The sequence below is a fragment of the Alligator sinensis genome, unplaced genomic scaffold (genome assembly GCF_000455745.1).
Source record: "Alligator sinensis unplaced genomic scaffold, ASM45574v1 scaffold215_2, whole genome shotgun sequence".
Classification (NCBI taxonomy): Eukaryota; Metazoa; Chordata; order Crocodylia; family Alligatoridae; genus Alligator; species Alligator sinensis.
The window spans coordinates 68,915-87,883 of record NW_005842400.1 but is presented as its reverse complement, the minus strand read 5'-3'; the positions used below and the strand labels follow the sequence as shown (position 1 = coordinate 87,883).

Sequence of the window (18,969 nt, the reverse complement as noted above, 5' to 3'; positions counted from 1 at the left end):
ACTCTGGAGTCCAGTTCCTGCCCCCACCCCAGGGAGCAGATCAGTGTGGCATGGAGACCTTGTGCAGTGTGGTGCAGCAAGGGAGCTGAGGGTGAGGCCAGGGCTTCCATGTGGCATGCAGACTAGAAGCCTGTGGCTTATACTAGTGCAGCCCATCCAGCATGCAGCCTCTAGTAGTGCAGCCCAAGGGAGAAGCAAAGGGGCACATATGGCCCCCAACCACTTAGAAGCTGGACTGTCCTGATGTAAGATCACTGTGAATACGCCATGAGTAGGGACCTACTGAATTCATGGCAGAAATGGGGTGTGTTGAGGCTCCTTTAATCTTGCAGTCTCCCCCACACCCTCCACCCCCCACCGGTGATTGGTGGAGGGACCCCACTTGCGGCTCACTCCTGATTAGCAGGGAGGTGAAAACTGTGGTTTTAAATATGGCACCATCTTTACCTCCTTCCACTGATTTGCTGAGGGCACCTGGTGGCCCTGCTGCTTGCTGCTGACAGGTGGGAAGGCAAAAACCATGACATGTTTAAAACCGTGGATTTTGCTTCCCTGACAATCAGAAAGGAGTAGTGGGGGAGGGGTGCATGGGGGAATATGAAAAATTAAAGGAGCTGCCATGTACCCGACTTCTGCCATGAATTTGGTAGGTCCCTAGCCATGAGGCAGGAGGAGGATATAGAAAACCTTCAAGACTAAGCAATGTAACTAGCCACGTGATGTGATTCACAGAGCTACCAAATATGTATTTGTCCACATAGTAACTTAAGACTGGTTTTAAAATAACTTCTTTGTGAAGAAACTAGCAAACATAAAATGTTACTAAGGCTAGGGACAGAAGTTGCACATAAACTGATTTAAGTGATCAGAAGTTAGTTTAAACCTGTAACAGAACAGAAGCTCTGTTCACATAAACCAGTTTCAAAATGGCCAAAACTGGTTTAAGATAAACCTGGTTGAATGTAGTATCAGACTTAACTGATTGAGATCAAACCAGTTTATGGAACTTCTGTCCCAGACCCCTTCCTTGTTTAAGTTCAGTCAGAGTCCCACACCATCCCAGCATGCTTTTCAGCCCTGGGATGGGCTCTGCTATCTGCTCCAGTGGAGCAGGGCTGGCCCCACCACTCTGCTCTAGCCAGAGTAGGGGTGGGAGCATGGCAAGATGCCGCCCCCCCTGCCCCCAAGGCAGACGGGGCAGGGAAAAGGTTTATCCCCCCACTTTCCCACCAGCACGGACCCCAAACAGGGGTCTGCCAGGCCGGGGCACAGCAGCCTCTGTTAGGCATTTTGACCCACTCGCCAGCAGCAGCCTGAAGTGAGTGAAGACTGGTGGGGGGATTTAATTCCCTTCTCTGTCCCCTGTCCCACCAACACGGACTCAAGCCAGGATCTGTCTGCCTGGGGTGGAGCAGTCCATGTCAGGACCCCTCCTTCCCCTTCACTGCTGCAGTGGCAGGGGCAGGGAAATGGCCAGACGCCAGCCCAGCATGGCCCCCTGAGGCAAAGGGGACAGGAAGGGCGTTTATTCTTCCCTCTTTCCCCTGAGACCCCAGTCAGGGTCTGCCCGGCCAGGGCAGAGCAGCCCCTGTCAGGAATTGTCCCCTCCCCCCACCCATTGGAGCAGCAGAGGGCATGGCCAACCCTGGCAGTAGCCTCAAATTAATGGGGGAGGAAGGGGGTTTAATTCCCCCCTCTGTCTCCTGTCCCACCGGCATGGACTTGAGGCAGGGTCTGCCAGGCCAGGGCACAGCAACCCATGTCAGAACTACTCCCCCTTCCATGCTGCAGGAGGGGGGGGGGGGGGGGGGGGGTGGCCAGAGGCTGGCTGGCATGAGCCCCTGAGGTGAAGGGGACAGGGAGTGGATTTATTCTCCACTCCATGCCCTCTCCTCCAGGAGGACCACAGCTGGGGTCTGCCAGCCCCAGCCACCACTGCCATCACCTCTGCCACTCGCACCTGGCCAGGCAGACCCTGGCTGGGACTCCCAAGGGGGAGAGGGGGCAAAAGAAGGAATAAACCCCCTTTCTGCCTCTTTCACCTTGGGGGGCCATGCCAGCCAGCGTCTGGCCATGCCCCCACCCCTGCCACTGCAGCAGTGAGGGGGGAGCGACCCTGACACCAGCTGCTCCACCCCAGTGAGGCAGACCCTGACTCGGTGGGACAGGGGACAGAGGGGGGAATTAAACCCTCCTCAGTTTCCATTCACTTCATGCTGCTGCCAGGGCTAGCCACACCCACCACCACTTGAGTGGTGAGGGCAGGGGTGTGAAATGCCTGGCGGGGGCTGCTTCCCCCTTCCCCATCCAGGCACACCCCAGCTGGGGTCCCTTCAGGTTGGGAGTGGAGGTTTAAACCCTTCCCCAATCATACTCCGTCTGGCTGGGGCCTGGCCACACCCCACCACAGCACAGCTTCCCTGCAGCTGACGGCTTGCTCTAGTGCCCCCAGGCTTCTAGGCTGAGCCACTGCAGGCATGTGCCTGCATTTCTGGAATCAAAAGTGAATGTCTATTCACTTGCAAATCAGTTCAATCTATGCAGGTGAGACTAACCTGCAAAACTGAATCAACTCATGCTCAGGCCTTTTGAATGTCTGTACTTAGCCAAAGAAGGAAAAGGATGCTTATGCTACAATACACAGGCATTTTTATAGGGATGTATTGTTAGGTATTTATTGTGATTTACATAGCTTTATACATAGCCACAGATATTTACTTTGGTGTATGACCACTGGGCAGCAGAAATGATATCTCCCCTTAAATATGTTTGGAAAGATAATATAAGGCTATGTAAATCAGAGTGAACTTCATCAACTTGCATAATCCAAACTCCAGTGGCTGGGTAAGATTGTGACATGTTTATTTGCATTGATCAGTTCCTGGTTAATTTAAATGGGACTGCTCGTAGTGTAAGATACTACTATATGTGAGTAAGATATGACATTTGGGCACTCTATGTGCACCCCCTTCATATTACTATGATTTCAAAACTGGTGTTCTAACTGGGTTCAACCAGCAGCAGTTTTACCAACTGAAAAGAAAAGGACTCTTTTTCAAGCTGTTAAGAGAGTCCTATAGCGGCTGTCCTGAAGTGGTCTCAGCTGAAGGTCACCATTTGGAGACCCTGAAGGTCCTAGGGAAAGCCTTGAAGATAAAACTCCAAAGTTTCCCATTTAAAAATATTCTATCTCAATTTTAAAAGATAATGGGCAAGGACATATCTACATGTGCATTAATGCGCCATAATTACGGTGCATTAAATGTAGTCCCTGTAATAACAGGTACTAACTTAATGTGTGGTAATTGGCACTGCTGTGCAGTAGTGCCAGCACACAATTTCTAAGTGACACTAGTGTGCAGTAGATTAATTCTACTGCACATTAGCCTGGGTTTCACCATGATATACTAATGCGCAATAGAATTAATCTACTGCACTTTTAGCACCTCATGTAAACACATCCACTTTATATTTCATCAGTCTAATTAATTTTAAAATAAATAAAAACACTGGAGGTTCGTGTAAGTCAAAACAATGGAAAAGATGGGCCTTCAACTACCTGAATTGTGCTTACAAAGAGGATGGAGCTAGACTGTTCTTGGTGACGGCAGATAACAGAAAAAGGATCAATGGTCTCAAGTTGCAGCAAGGGAAGTTTAGGTTAGATATTAGAAAAAACTCTCACTAGGAGGGTAGTAAAGCACTGAAACAGGTTACCCACAGGTTACCCAGGAAGGTTGTGGAATCTCCATCCTTAGAGGTTTTTAAGACCTGGATAGACAAAGCTCTGGCTGGGATCATATAATTGAGGATGGTCCTGCTTTGAGCAGAGGGTTGGACTAGATGACTTCCTAAGGTCCATTCCCACCCTAATTTTCTATGAGTCTATAATTCTATAAGAGACTACTTTGGACCTATTACTTTTTGGATCTTGCTACAGAATTAACAAGCCATGGCCTGATCAGAGAGAAAAATATAGTTACCAGTATGATTCCCTTCAGTTATGCAGGCTAGGCCCCTCAATCTTAAAACCGTCTTTGAGGAGACTGCATTCTCACTTATAATCTTTGGCTGCAAACAACATTTGATTTGTCCCTGGCCAAGTTGTGCCTGTGTTTGTCCCAAAACAGAAATATCTTGGGATTGGTGTGTACATACATCACCCTTCTAATCAGGGTTTAGTGAGCAGCTGAACGCACTGCTGCTTTTCTGCCATTGATTCAGTGATACAATTCTGGGATAACTCTTCAGGTGCACTTTGTGTTGTACTGAGAATACACTGTTGGTACTACTTATCCTGTGAACCTTTTGGGGATTTATCCTGGGTCAACAGACACAGATGTCTGAATGACTCCACTTTGTCCTAGAATTAAATGGTTTATCATGGGACAAATGCAAAGTCTGTTCATAGCCTTTGACTCTTAAAGGGCACATCTACATGTTATGCTATGTCACTGTAGCAACCCACTATGGCGACATAGCATCCCTGGGGGTCTACATGTGACTAGCTGCTACTTTAGCGTAGCAACATGCTCCCCTGTTATAGCATGCCACTATGGTGAAGTAGCTACTAAAAATAACCTGCATAGGGCACATGGTGCAGTATGGGCTGTAGCTGAGCCATGATTTAGTACTTCCAAAAGGAAGTACTAAATCACAGTGCAGTAACAATGTTGCCATTGCAACACATGTAGACATGCCCAAATATCAACTAGTTGGAAATTATTCACTGCAATGGTGACAGAATAACATAATAATCAAAATAGACCTATATAAGTATCCATTAATCCCTCTCCTCAATTGCTCCATTGTCCCCTGTAGATTTTACCTCTGAAGACTTCTTAGCAATGATTTTGAGTGTCTTTGTTCGTTGGGCCTCTATTGCTTTCCCTGGTGTCGGCAAAAGCTGGTTTTGCTGTGGCACAGATGTTGTCTTAGAAAAACATTCTGTCAACAAAAGATATATTTAAAAAAATTATTTTGGCAAAAGACAAAAAAATGAGTTTTACACAGGTGTTAAATTTCCTGAAGTTAATCGGGTAGAAAAATGTCTCTGAAGCCTCGTTCGGTCCATTAACTGCAGTGCCACCTGCCAATGACTGGTCTGAATGCAAACAGCTTTTATAAGTCTTTAGGATAATTGACAAACCCAAACAGAATCAAAATTCAGCATGGCCCTTCTGTTCTTACCTGCTACCTTCTGTGTTTATATCCCCAGTGTGTGAAACATACCTTCTTTTATAAACGGGAGAATTGAATATAAGAAGCAGGGTTGTTCTGCTCACTTATGTGAAAATTCTACAGATGAGTGAATGCCCAGCAAACCAGGACCAGCATCATCCCTTCCCTAGCCACCAAACCTTCTAATTATTGCTTAAAAGGAACATTATTCCTGCAGCATGGTAGATGTGTGTGCTGTATTGCAAGTAGCTAGAAAAGCACTTAGGAGCCATTTGAAAAAGATAATGACATTTTTTAAAGACCACAATCTTCCAAAAGAGAATTTTATTCAGAGACAAATGTGGAAAAATATGAAAAGAAAAGAAAAAAAGATGACATTAATTCCTCCTCTTCTTCTTCTTTATTATTATTATTTTGTTAGCTACTATTTCAGACTATTCAAAAGAACTTTCCCCATATACAACCTCTTGCAGTCTGGCTTTTACATGACAATCTCCTACCCCCATGGCCCTGGCACGAATGTAACCTTTCTAAAACTGAAAAGTGCTCCTTGTTGGAGCTCACCAGTGCAGTCCCTAGGTTAACTAATTGGGCTTTTGCCTAACAGTTCAATGTAGTCCCAGCTTCTGCAATGCTTTGGAAAGTAAAAGAAAGGCTAGATCCTAGGTATTGAAACAAAGTCTCTTGCTTGTTAACCAGTGACAAAGGACACAACTTTCGTGAATTTCTGTTTTAAACCTGATGCTCAAAGGTCTTATAGGAAAGTTATAACTCAAACATCCACGTGTTTTTTAAATAAATCCAGGTTTGTGTTACAAACTATATTCCATAGTAATTGCAGGTTAGTTGTGTGTATAATGCAACTGAACATTAAAGATATAGGCCACCTAGTTGTGTTTGTCCTGATGATTTAGACAGCTCTCAGCAACAGCTTCACTATTAGTACAGTTGTCCAGCAGCTGTATTGTTGCTACTTTTGCTTATTATCCAGCATTACACTGAAATTGCAAAAAGATGTTGCAAGGTATCAGGTAGATGCAGTAACTCTTGAAGGTGCATGTTTATTTCCCAAAGTGTAGTTATTGATCTCTGAGGTAGCCGTAATGTGGTTAACATCAAGTGCTCACACACTGAAGGGAAGAATGGATACTAAAGTAAATGAAAACTTTTAAATATATCACTTTGGACTATGGTCATAGTAATTATCACAAGATAATCAGGACAAGGGCTAGCCAGCTCTTAAACTAGACATCTCCAAATAAATTTTAGCTAGTAAAGAAGTGGTAATGATGTTTCAGTATGTAGCATGCTTCTCTCTGAGTTTCAATCTGAATTGTACCCACAACTCGCAAAGGTACTGACCTTCTGTCTTATGAATGAGACAAAAACAGGGTCCCAAAAATGTGAAGTGGCTGATTATTGCAAGTGATAGTTGCAAAATTAGGAGCATTAACTGTAGTGCGCTGAACATATTGCATTAGATATGGTTAAAAACTCTCTTCTGCAGTTTTCGTGTGATATATGGTATTTCTTCTTCACTTCTTATAGTAATGAAATAACCATACAAATAACTAGATAGAAAAGTAATCTGTTAAATATCTGCCAAGTAACGTCCCTGAAGGGAGTATATTTCTATATTGCTTGAAGTTGTTCTTATATATGCTTTTTTATAAAAATTACTTTGGGAATGAAAAGAGTAATTATATACTTGAAAGAAAAGGCCTTTCCAGTACTCAGACAGTAAAGAATGAACAACCCACAAAAGGAAAAGGAAGAAAATGGGCCCCATCTTAAAGCAATTAGTGATAGAGTTGCTGAACAAGAAAAAATGGCCTTCTAACTGGTTTTTTTTAAATATATATAATAAAAGGATTGAGAAACCAGAAGTCAAGAGACCTCCATTTACTTACTAGCTTTTTTGAGGCACATATTACCACACAAAAACACTAATAAATGTTACATCATCCCTGTGAGTTATGAAAGCATTATCCCCATCTTTCTACCCGACAAGTTTTCTGCCTAAAACTTCTGAGTCCCAGAATATGGGTTTACCCACAAAACCATCCTTCCTTCCCTCTGGGAAAGAATGGGATATAGGAGAGAGATTTCTAGAATTTATGACAGAACCAGGATTGCTGGGAAGAACCTGGTGAGGTAATTCCCATACTGGCTAGGGGAAGCTATGCTATACTGAATATAGTGGGAAAAGCCTACTTTTGTATTTGGGATTTGGCTAAAGGCCAGCACAGAGCTATACATATATTTTCAGCTAACTCTAACAGAAGTCTTTTTTGGATAAATCAGTCTTAAATAGTCATGGCCTATTTTTTGCCCATAATAAAAACCAGGGTGGTGTTCAGTGCTTTGTCCAGATATTGTCATATTTATGAAACTATAGGAGACCCATGCTCCAGAAATGATTATAGTGATCTAATATTCTAAACTGACTATAATGATGCTTGCTGGCTATATCATAATAACATCATAGGGCACCTATACACATGCTCAGTGCCTGCTCCGATGCGTTCTAATTAATCAACTCTGCTGGGGCATGTTAATTAGCACACTCCAGAAGCCTCAGCATCACATGTATTCAGCATTCCTGTGCTCCAAAATGGTGGCAGGGGCACTTTAAAGCTTGTCAAATGAGCGTTAGTTAAAGTACCCCTGCTGCTATTTTGAAGCATGGGACACTAAACACACAAGATACTTCAGGTGCTCTAATTAAATCACCCACCCCACCCCAGAGCACATATAAAGATGCCCATAGAATCATAGAAAATAGGTCTGGAAGGAAACTTAGAAGAACATGTACAATCATACGAGAGTAGAGCTGGAAGGGGCCTCACAAAGTCATCTAATTCAGCCCCCTGCTCAAGTCAGGATCATCCATGGCTAAAACATCTAAGTTTGTCTGTCCAAACTGCTCTTGAAAATTTCCAAAGATGGAAGTTCCACAGTTTCTCTAGATAGCCTGTTCCAATGCTTCTCTAGGTAGCCTGTTCCAAACCTTCACAGTCAGAAAGTTCCTCCTAATCTCCAACCTAAATTTCCCCTGCTAAAGCATGAGACCATTTCTCCTAGTCCTGTCTCCTATGATCACAGAGAAAAGCCCACCTACACCCTTGATGCAATTGCCCCTCAAATATTTGAAGACTGCTATCAAATCCCCCTTTACTCTTCACTTCTCCAGACTAAAAAACTGTAGGTTTTTCAACTTTTCCTCATAAGCTTTGCCTGTGATGTTCCTAACAATTTTTGTTGCTCTGCTCTAGAGGTGCAAAATAAGCATAAGCAGGAACTGCAGCAAGACATGCAGGACTGGCACGGGAGGTATATACAGGGCAAACAGTTATTGTGTATACTTCAAGAAGACCTCACCAGTACCCAAGCCCTGGTGCAGGAGCTAATGCCAATTAGGTATCTGTATCATTATGGACAGGGTGACCAAACAACTTGGCAAGATGATCTCTCGAGAATTAATTTGGAGCTGGCTGAAGCCCATGCACAGAGGGACAATTAGCAGGCAGAGAAGGTCAGCTGTGAGGAGCAACTTGCAGCGCTCCAGTGAGCCAACACAGCTGATGGGAGAAAACTGGCAGCTAAGCAGAGAATTAGACCTAGAGCAGCACAAGTGTGACACTGGACTCCATCATTTGAAAGAAGGGGTCACTCAGGAATTGAGGGGTCTTGCTTCACAGCTAGGAGACCTGCATACTACAAGCAATCAGGATGTGAAAGGACTGATGAAAGAGCTGGTGAAAGTAACCAGCTGGTACGAGAAGGCCAAAGTGGCCAAGCAGAAAGGGGATGAGTGCCCCAACCACAAGGCCAAGGTGGCAGCCTTGTAGGGTCCTACACAAAGGGTAGAAGGCTGAGCTGGAGAGGGCTCAGACTGAGCTGGCCATAGCTCTGTAAAAGCTGAGTCAGGCACAAGAGACAGGTGGAGAAAATGAGCCAAAGGTTGAAGGGGCAGAAAACAAAGACCCACAAGACAGCCCGAAAAGAGAGGTGCTCCCACAAACCCGCACCCATTGGGCCTGGTGACCAGAAGGGATGAACCAGAGCTTGTCTCTCAAAGCCAGGTCCAATATAGTAGACCCAGGCTAGAAGGCCTAGCTAGATTGTTGGAGCTCTGGCCTCCTCAGCCTCCACCCCTTTAGAGAGAATAACATGATAGTAACACCCATGAGGCTTGGATTGTGGTGTAAGGGAGGATTAGAGCCACACAATTAGCCCCTAAGGCAGGGGTGGGCAAAATGCAGCCCAGGGGCCGGATATGGCCCGCCAGGCCCCTAAAACATTTAGAAAATGAATAGTTATCTGCCCCTGGCTGCCCGTCATGCAGCCCTTGATGGCTTGCAAAACTCAGTAAGTGGCCCTCCACCTGAAATAATTGCCTGACCCTGCCCTAAGGCTTTATGTGCCCAGCAGGGCACCATTGACTAGCGAGGACCAGCAAGGGTCCAAATGAACTGGGGCCATGCAAATGCCCATGGGCAGCCTCCCTATTATTATTATTATTGTTGTTGTTGTTGTTGTTGTTGTTGTTATATTTCCATCAAAGCATGGTGAGCGAGAAGGGAAGGTGCCCTAGGGGTGGAGTGGAGCACAGTTGCAGAGCCACCAGGGGGCATCATGGCTGCTCCTGGGACCTCAACATGCTACAGTTCCCCATACTTCTTGCATTAATATATAAACAGTTCAGGTATCTGACTGACTGTCCTATCCTTTCTCTGAGAACATGGCCAAGGCTTCCATTATTACTTTGTCTTACTAAGTTTTTATCCTAATCCCCAGACTCTTTACTTATCTCTGGGCTTTTTTCTCCATCCCCCAGTGAACCCAATCTAACCCCCTGCCCATAACAGAATCATCCCTATGCAAACCATCCAAGTTCTTGTCTAACCTATTCCTAAAACTACAAACAACTCTGTAGCACAATTAAAAAGCATACTGCTCATAAAGCACCAAGAATCACACTACCCTGCCACAGGTAAGGCAGGGGCAAAGGTACTGTCAATGTTGTTGCTGCAAAGGTAATTAAAATATGCTTAAGAGATGCAAAAAAATTATGTTTTATCTTATAACAATTGCCAGTGCTTTTGGGGGCAGCAGTTGACAAACACAACAGTTTAAACAATCTGACTAGAAAATCCTGCCACTCTCTTGCTTCCACAGAAGACTAGAACTAAATTTCTAAGGTAGAAAAAGAAACTATGCATACACACACATGATTGTTATTTTTCTTATGTGAGCTTTTCAGGCTTTATATGTTCTTCACAAGAAGCAAAACCAGCACAACCTTTTTGCATTTGAAGGTTATTTTCACATCACCAGCTCTTAGGAGTTCAGTTCCATCACTCTTCTGAAGGACACACATTTTTACAGTTCTTTGTACTTCAGCATCTTTGGGATCTGTCTGGTAGCACTGATGCCAATGAGAATTTAGCCATTGTTTTTTCTTAGGAGAGGTAAATCAGAGCTATATTGTGACATTGATTCTATTTATATTTAAAGGAAAAATTACCAAATCATCAGAACCAAATCCACAACTTATTTAGAGAGAGCTCATTTAAGTATGGATCCAGCTCAAACTTTAGTTTGTTATTCACATAGATTCTCACACATGCAAGATTGTATGGCTAAAGGTGCTATCAATTATTATTTCAATGTGTGCTTCCTAGAATAGCTGTGTAAACTGCCCACCTCTTTTGCCTAAGTTCTTGAAAGACATTTGTTATACAGTATTTCTTGAACATATTTTATTATTCTCTGGTGGGAATGCCAATAGCAGTCAGGCTTGCCAGCTCAAAAGGGCTTCAAGCCTATGGTGGGACTTGCCCACCAATCAGGAGGTGATGGAGGAGAGGCTGCCCTGCCCCTGCCTGGAGGGAGGGGGCGAAGAACCCTGGACCTGATTGAGAACTGCACCTTGCAGGTCCAGCAGACTTTGGGGGTGGTCAGAGACATGGTGCCCGGGCTGGTGCACAGACCAGGACCCTGGGAGCTGCTTGCGGCAGCTCAGGTCTACAGCTGCTAGCACTGGGCCAGCAGCTCGGTGCAGACAACACTTCATGGAAGGTCCAGGAGCAGACCGAGCCCCGGCACTGCAGGAGGCGGCCCAGGTCTCCAATCCTTTAGCAGAAGGCAGAGCCTTGGGTGCACGTGAGGGTCCATGGGATGCCACGCTGGCTGGCAGGCCAGAAGGAGCAGAGGCAGCTGGGTCTCAGCAGGAGGGGTGCTAGCTTGCCAGCCAGGAGACAGACCACCTACACGGGACCCTGGAGCTGTGAGTTACCCGGGAAAGGGGATTACCACAGGGGAGGGGAAAGTTACGCAGTGTGGTGAGGCTGCAGGGAAGCCTAAGTGAGGGAAGGCTCCCTCGGTCTAAAATTTCTCCCTCTGGGCCTGTCCCTTAAGGTCACAATGGAACCTGGAGAGCGCTGAGGATTTCCCCTCCCACTGGTTACTGGAGTGCCAATGCCCCTGTGGGCTACTTGAGGGGTTTTGGGGAGGGGGCTTAAGAGGTTAAAGTAAACCTGATGTTGATGCGCCTTATATTTTGAAGGTGAGCGACTTATATGTTGTAATATTGTGCCTTATATTTTGTGTACTTCTATATTTGTGTACTGGTAGTTTAATAGAAACTATAACCCTGCCTGGGGAATCCGCTGGGACCTGCTGCTGTTATTTACCTGTGTTTATTTGTCACTTACCTGGACCCCCGGTGGTGGTAATCCATTGTAGAGTATAAGGTTTATAGTTATATATATCTCTCTGAATATATGCTGTCATATATTTATATCTGTACGTATGTTTATATTTATGTCTGTTTTTATCCATTTATGTAAATAATAATAAATTTGTACATAGTTAAGTTCCAGATTGTCCTGGCCTGGCTCCTTTGGGACAGAGGGAAACTGAGTAGTCTGCAGTTTTGCTCACAGCATCCCTGCCAGCTAACAATCCCCTTCAGTTGGAGAAGGGAGTACATACCCGTGTACACCCGGGCTACAATTCATATTACTGTGAGTGAGAGTGTTCTGTAACATCATTCACCATGGTTGAAGTAGACTATATTCATCCAGGATTCTCTCATTATATTACATGGGGAAAGCTGATACACAATTTTATTGGCAATAAGTTAATATTACTAGTAAACAGAATCTCTCCTCTACACATCACAAAAGGAAAGCCACAGGCTACTGAGCTCAATAGATCTAATTCTCATTTACATTAAGATTCTTTTACATACATTATAGTTTAAAGTGCCTTTATGTGATAGATGATACAAAAAGGGCCTGAGGATAAATGAGAATCTAACACAACTTATCTGCACAATCTCTATACCAGAAAATTGTGAAGAAGATTGAAAACCAAGCATCAGTGGTATCTTGGGTTATAATTGGGATTAGTCGCTTAACTGTTGTTCTTATTCAGATAAAATATATAAATGACCATCATTTGGAGTCAGGAAAGAATTCTTCATCCTTTTCTCAGGGGTATATTGGTAGGAACCTCAACCAAAAAGTCCCCATCTCTCAACACTGAGCAGGAACGAGCCTTTAGAATTAGACGTGTGCACTCAGAAGTACTATAATAGGTCATACCAATGGTCGATCTAGTCCAGTATTCTGTTCCTAAAAACAGCAGGAGTAAATGCCTTGGAGGGAAAGCACAAGAACAGAGTGTATTCAGACGGAGCTATCTTCTGTCACACCCTGCCTAGCATCTACCATCACTGGCTTAAAGATGCCAGAGAATCCCTGACTGTTTTATTTAATAGTTATTCATGGGTCTATCATCCATGAATTTGTCTAGTTCAGTGGTTCTCTACTGGAGTTCCACAGCATAGGTGCTGCCATGGTCAGGTAGAAGTTCCTTGTGCACCTCCTGTAAAAACAGAGCAGGAAGTGCACTCTTTATGCAGCCCTTCCTGATCTAATCCTGAATGCTCCTCCTGGAAATGGAAGCATGCCAGCCAAATGGACTGTCCCACACCTCTCTGTTTCTGGGAAGAGCTTGTGGGGTTGGACTGGGAAGGGCTGTGGCAAAAGCATGTTCTCCAGCTGCAGCCCTGTGCCCAGCCTTGTGCACTGCCTGGCCAGAAGAGCCAGGCTGGGCTGGAGGAACCCTGTCTACCACCTAGCCAGAGGTGTCAGTTATGGAGACATTCAGGGCAGGTAAGACCACCCTCCTGTTCCCTCCCCCACTGCTCTCCAGCTCCCCTGATCCCCAGAGACACAGGGAAGTTGTCCAGGGTGTAAAGCACATTAGTTATCCCTCTGCTGCTGTCTGCATTAGATTTATTAGATAACACTAGTACAGGCATGAGCATGCAGCAACACTCTGACTGAGAACCATTAAGGTAAGCTGAGGCAACACAACAGTGGTTCTCAACTTGTGTTGTCACCAAAGTAAAAAAGGTTTTGGAGGGGTATCCTGAATCTAAAAACGTCAAGAACCACTGGTTCTACTCCCTTTTCAAACCTGGCTATACTATCTGCCTCTACAACCTCCTTTAGTAATAAGCTCCACAGTTAGTCATGTGCTGCATAAAGTACTTTCTCTTGTTAGTTTTAAACCTGTCTCCTGCTCATTTCAGGGGATGCCACCTAGTTCTTGTATTCTGGGATGTGGTGAGTAACAGTTCTCTGTTACTTTGTCTGTGCTCTTCATGATTGGACTCTACCGTTTCCTGTGACTGGATGAAGTTCAGTGGCTCTGCATGAGTGATACCTATCCAATATGCTTATGCTAAGCTTCCACTGCAGGTAACTTAATTGTTAATAATTTGTTATCAATATTATTTTCCCTAGTTAACTTTTAATAGAACTTGGCCTTGGGAAGATTTAATTTAAACTAGGTTGTCAAGACAATCTCCATGAACGAGTACTTGGGAAGACAATACAATGTGAGGAAAAGCAAGCCAATAACTGCAAAAACAGAGGGACTGTAAAACCTAGATTTTTAAATTGAAAAACTAGGCTTTAATATATATGATTAGATGTACTCCTCTACTATAATCTATATATCATTCTGACTGCTCTTTTTTTTCTTTTATTTGATTACAATTAACTAGCTGTTAAGGCAGACTTAACAACCCTTAAAACACTCATTTCTCAGGTGTCATCCACTACAGAACTGCACAGTGTTCTAAGGGTTTGGGAGATCAATCAGCTGGAATTATTTGCAGGGAGAGTTAGAAGGGTTCCTGGAAAATGAAGTGGACTGTGTCTTCTGTCTGACGGCAGGGGGGAATGAAAGCTCAGCAATTGCAAGGTGGGAGGCATACGAAAAATGTTTGCTTTCTGTTCCTCTGTATAATTTACAAAGAACGAGTGGTGCTCTGAGTGGTACTAAAACCCTATCAGCTAAAAAAATTATTAGACTGAAATTCCAGCCCCTAATGCTATGGTAATCAGATAGTATATCCCATATGGTATGTAAACATCAAGCCCATTTTGAAAGACCTTACAAAGGTCTAAGTACAACATGACTGCCAACTGTTTACCAAGCACTGAAGCAGACATAGGAATGGAGTCCCTCTCTGCAACCCAGCAGCTGAACTTCCAGTGCATGTAAGACCTAAAAGTTACTACAGAGCAGGCATGTCTACACATGTAATTATGCACACCTAAACTTAATGTGCCTTTGTTTAAGGTGCATTTAGGCAATTTAGGTAAACATCTACACATAGACATGCTAATGCGCATTAAGGCACTTTGAATTTAAGCTGGCATAGCTAAATTGCATCAGTGTACATGTAGCCATGCTATTGCACATTAACATGGTGTGTGTCCATTGACACACACCACGTTAATATGAAGCATCAACACATGGACTAATGTGACTTAGCTATGCCAGTTTAAATTTGGTACTTGCTATAAGCAGGTATCAAATTTAGGTGGGATTAGCCTAAAATCACCATTTTTAAGGCGCATTCATGGCAGACGTGTGGACATGCGCTCTTAATGCAACTTAAAAATACCGGTTTTAGGCTAATCCTGCTTAAAAGGGCCCCATGTAGACAAGCCCAGCAAGGGCTAGCACTGAGACTATATACAGTAAATTGTATCAGGTGAGCCATATTGGAACACACCTACAGGTGGTGATATAATCCACTGTCTTGGAAGTAATTCTTTACATGGACACCACATCTAACTTTGTTCCCTTGCTGCTCAAGAATTGTAGCATCTCAGGTTTTCCTTTGATGTGCCTGGACAGCATAAGATCTTGTATATTAAATGGACTGCATATAAAATGCAAGAATATCAAAAAAACATAGGGCAGAGTGAAAGGTGCAGCAACAAACTAAATATTGTACATCTCTTGAGTCTGGTTGGTTGTTTAGACTGTATGTCAGCTTGGATATTCCTGCTACATAACATTTAATTCTATACTTGGCATCTACAACTCTCAAAAACAAGCAAAAAAACCCCACTTGGATAAACATTTATTTTTTATATTAAAGCACATCCTCAGTTCAGATAAAATTTACAGCATTTTGAGGAGTGTTTGAGCAGAACTTACTCCTGGCAATATCAATTATTCACCAGCTGTACTCTATTTCTATTTTAAATTTTAAATGTTATGTAGAATTATTTACTCGTGAATGGATAGCCTTTATGTGTTTGTTTCCCCTAATGTATGATGTATAAAAAAGTAGTAGTCAAACCACTGAAAATAACTGTACCTGTAGGCTCTCTCTCACTGGCCTAGAGCCTTCTTGGTTTAGTTCACACCAGGCTACGGTCACCTTATTTGGAAGTTATCTTATAGTTGATGCCATGTGACAGTGATCCTAGAAAGAATGATCAGTCTGAAACCTTGAGAGGTTTTTTATTTGTCACCAAAATATCCCAAAATCAATTTCCTCCTTTTTCATGTGTATGCTGTACTGTTTGGGTGAATTTGAGGGGGTTCTCACTAAATGACAGCTGTCTAGATTCAAGGTTAGTGCCACACAAGTGGTGTGCTGCTACTCTTCTCTACTACTGCACGGAACACTGATCTCCACTGCAGCCCTGTTCTAGTTGTGCTCTATTTACCTTGATTTTGCCAATGCAGTAGAGTCTTAACTACTGCCTCATTTCTGTTTCAGTCCTAAAATCCCTAAACTACTTTGCCAGGGTTCCATAATGCTGACTTGTAACAATTCTTGCTATTGCAGTCCTAGTATCCTCCACACAGATCTGCTATGGCCCCTTAATTCTGACCCACAGCAGCTCTTCATTCTTCAAGTATAACAAGTGCTTAAAACTAGTTTTAGGTGTCAGTGTTAATATGTAGGCAATCCAGGGGTTAAGAGCTCCAGGAACTGCCCAAAATTACCCTGCAACAAGGCTCTGGGACTCCTATGCACTTTTACCAAATCACTTTAACTTTGATCATTCATACGCTCTGTTTTTTCAGTTTTGGGTAAAGACTCTCAAACCAAGCTTTGTTAAAAACTGTGAAACTTATCTGGAAAGGAGATATAATTACTGGGAAATAGGTTAAAATACCTCACCATTTGAGAACTAATTTTATTTGAGATTAGTAAATGAAAAGTACTGGAACGAATGCATCACTTTGCTCCTTCATGATTTGCCTCATCACCCTTTTCTTTCTTAAGTTCTTCATCTTTCCTTATGGTATATTTTTTCACATTGTTTTGATAATGCAAAGTCCCACCTGTACTGATGTCTAAAGCTTTTGGTACATATGTATTTAGCGTTTAAGGCTGAGATCTTTACCTTGAGCATTTTCTGAATCAGGAGGCTCTGGTATGGGCTCAGAGGCAGACATTGTTGGTGAATAGTCCTTGGTGGTAGCATCCTTAGGAACGAGCATTGCATAGGAGGTGCGACGCCTAGTTCTCCATGCTATTTCACGTTCATTATGCAGCAACTGTTCATCTGTTAACAAGGTAATGAGTCGCTTAGATTTCTCCCTCACATGATAACCTGTTAAAGAAATTAGGCCCAGTGTGAGAAACATTTGATAAACCTATGGAGAATTAACTATCTAAACCTGTCCTGAGGTCCAGATGAATGTCCCTCAGCAACTACAAAATATGCAAAGTAACTGAGAATGCTTAATTAGTTTATAACCATAGGACAATGGCCCAGGAAATAAAAGCATTGTCTTTTACTAGACTTAACTTTTCTTCAGCTACTTAAAGATTGAAACTGCCTGTGTAGTTACTGAAGATTATTTTTAGGGAGTGATCTTTGAAAACTTTCTTTTCCTTTTTACTTTCTACCTTTGCAGAAAGATAGCAACCCATTCTTTTAACTTTTCCTTTGGTGAGAGAGAGCTCAAGAAGATTTCTTCCCTACCTTTTTTGAGACAAGGAGAACATTGAGGTAGTCCATGTTACTACCAGGCCTTACAATCTATAAACTGCAATCCTCCTGTACAGCAGTGCAAAACAGTGCCATTAGAGCACACTTCTGGCACAAATGCATAGTGTTCTTCCATTAAAATGTGGATTTGGTTGTATATAGTGTCAACATGAGTTATGATGAAAAAAATAGATGCTAAAGCATGTTTCTTCTTCAGCATCTGAAAAAAATTATCCAGCTCCAAAATTCTACAGTCAAAAAAAAATGCCAAGAATTACAGATCTCTCTCACAAGAGAGTTTGGTTCTCCTGTTAAATGATTTTGTCTAGACAGAAAAAGAACCATGCTTTATGATATTCTTCTAAATATATACTGTGTTTAGAGCTTGTGCATGTGTGTATAAATATCTCTAAATTACCAGCAATATTGGCATGAATGTAACAAAGCTGGTTGCTCTGCTTAGGAGAGGCACAGACCTGAATTTACTTGGAAGCTGTTACAGTGATGAAACTGAAAGCACTTTCTGTCCGAAAAAATAAACACACAGTGCTGGCATCCTGTTACAGCTTTACTAAAACCTACGTGTCACGATGTTCCTTCTTATACTGACAGATACTGTAGAAATGGGAGAGCAGAAGAATATTTATTCTTAATCCTTAGTGTGAGCAGAGGCCTTAACGTATGTACCTGAATACCTATAATAGCAGGTGAGAGACAACGGTGGAGGTCTGTTCATATCTTCTCTGCCTGTGTTTCGAGATCTATTTTACACAGACGTATACATTTAAGAATTCAGTGTTAAGATGCATTACTGTATTTATATCACTATTGCTTTTATTTATTCATTGATAACTATTTCGAGCTGGAGAGTCCAGGCACGGCAAACTGATTTTTGCATAAGCCAGTTAAGTTTCGGTCTATAGGTTGACCTACATACTACCACAAAGTTAAGAGAGTCACTGAAATCCGAAATGGTTGAGGGACAGTTCCAGTGTTTATAAGTCTAAGCTTGTGACCCTCAGCTTCTTGTAGGATGATGAAATGGTCTTGAATGTACTTAATTTCATATCAGTGTAAGATGAAGCACATCATTATTCACTGCAGCAACATCATTACATGAAAATCGAACTATAGCAGTGTCATGATGTAGTGTCATGATGTGATTATTTTGTTCTGTGGGACAGATACAAATAGCATCACAAAGTCAGTAGGAGATGCATTACGCTTGTATCACCTAGAATTCACTTTCACATGCATCACATAGGGACATGGATTGTCCAATGTGACAGGCCCATCGCCACCAATAATTCATTTAACTTATTATGGCAAGGTGTATGTCTGGTTGGGTCTGAAGGCCAACAAACAAGTAACTTCATCTACCAGCTCATGCAGATCCTAGCAGGACTGCATTCTTACTAATAATTTAATTTTGTGTTTGAAGTTCAGCTTCTAGCAG

At 42.9% G+C, this 18,969-nt stretch overlaps 1 protein-coding gene across 1 annotated transcript in view; it reads right to left on the bottom strand.

Moving 5' to 3' along the window:
- The window catches only part of ENTHD1 (ENTH domain containing 1), a 70,923-nt gene that overhangs the window by 49,797 nt on the left and 2,157 nt on the right, over window positions 1–18,969 (bottom strand). Inside the window, exons 2-3 of the mRNA XM_006029865.2 lie at window positions 16,923–17,132; window positions 4,829–4,947 (exon numbers count right to left, since the gene is read on the bottom strand). Coding sequence (XP_006029927.2) covers window positions 4,829–4,947; window positions 16,923–17,132 — 329 coding nt within the window. The remainder of the gene's footprint in view (window positions 1–4,828; window positions 4,948–16,922; window positions 17,133–18,969) is intronic.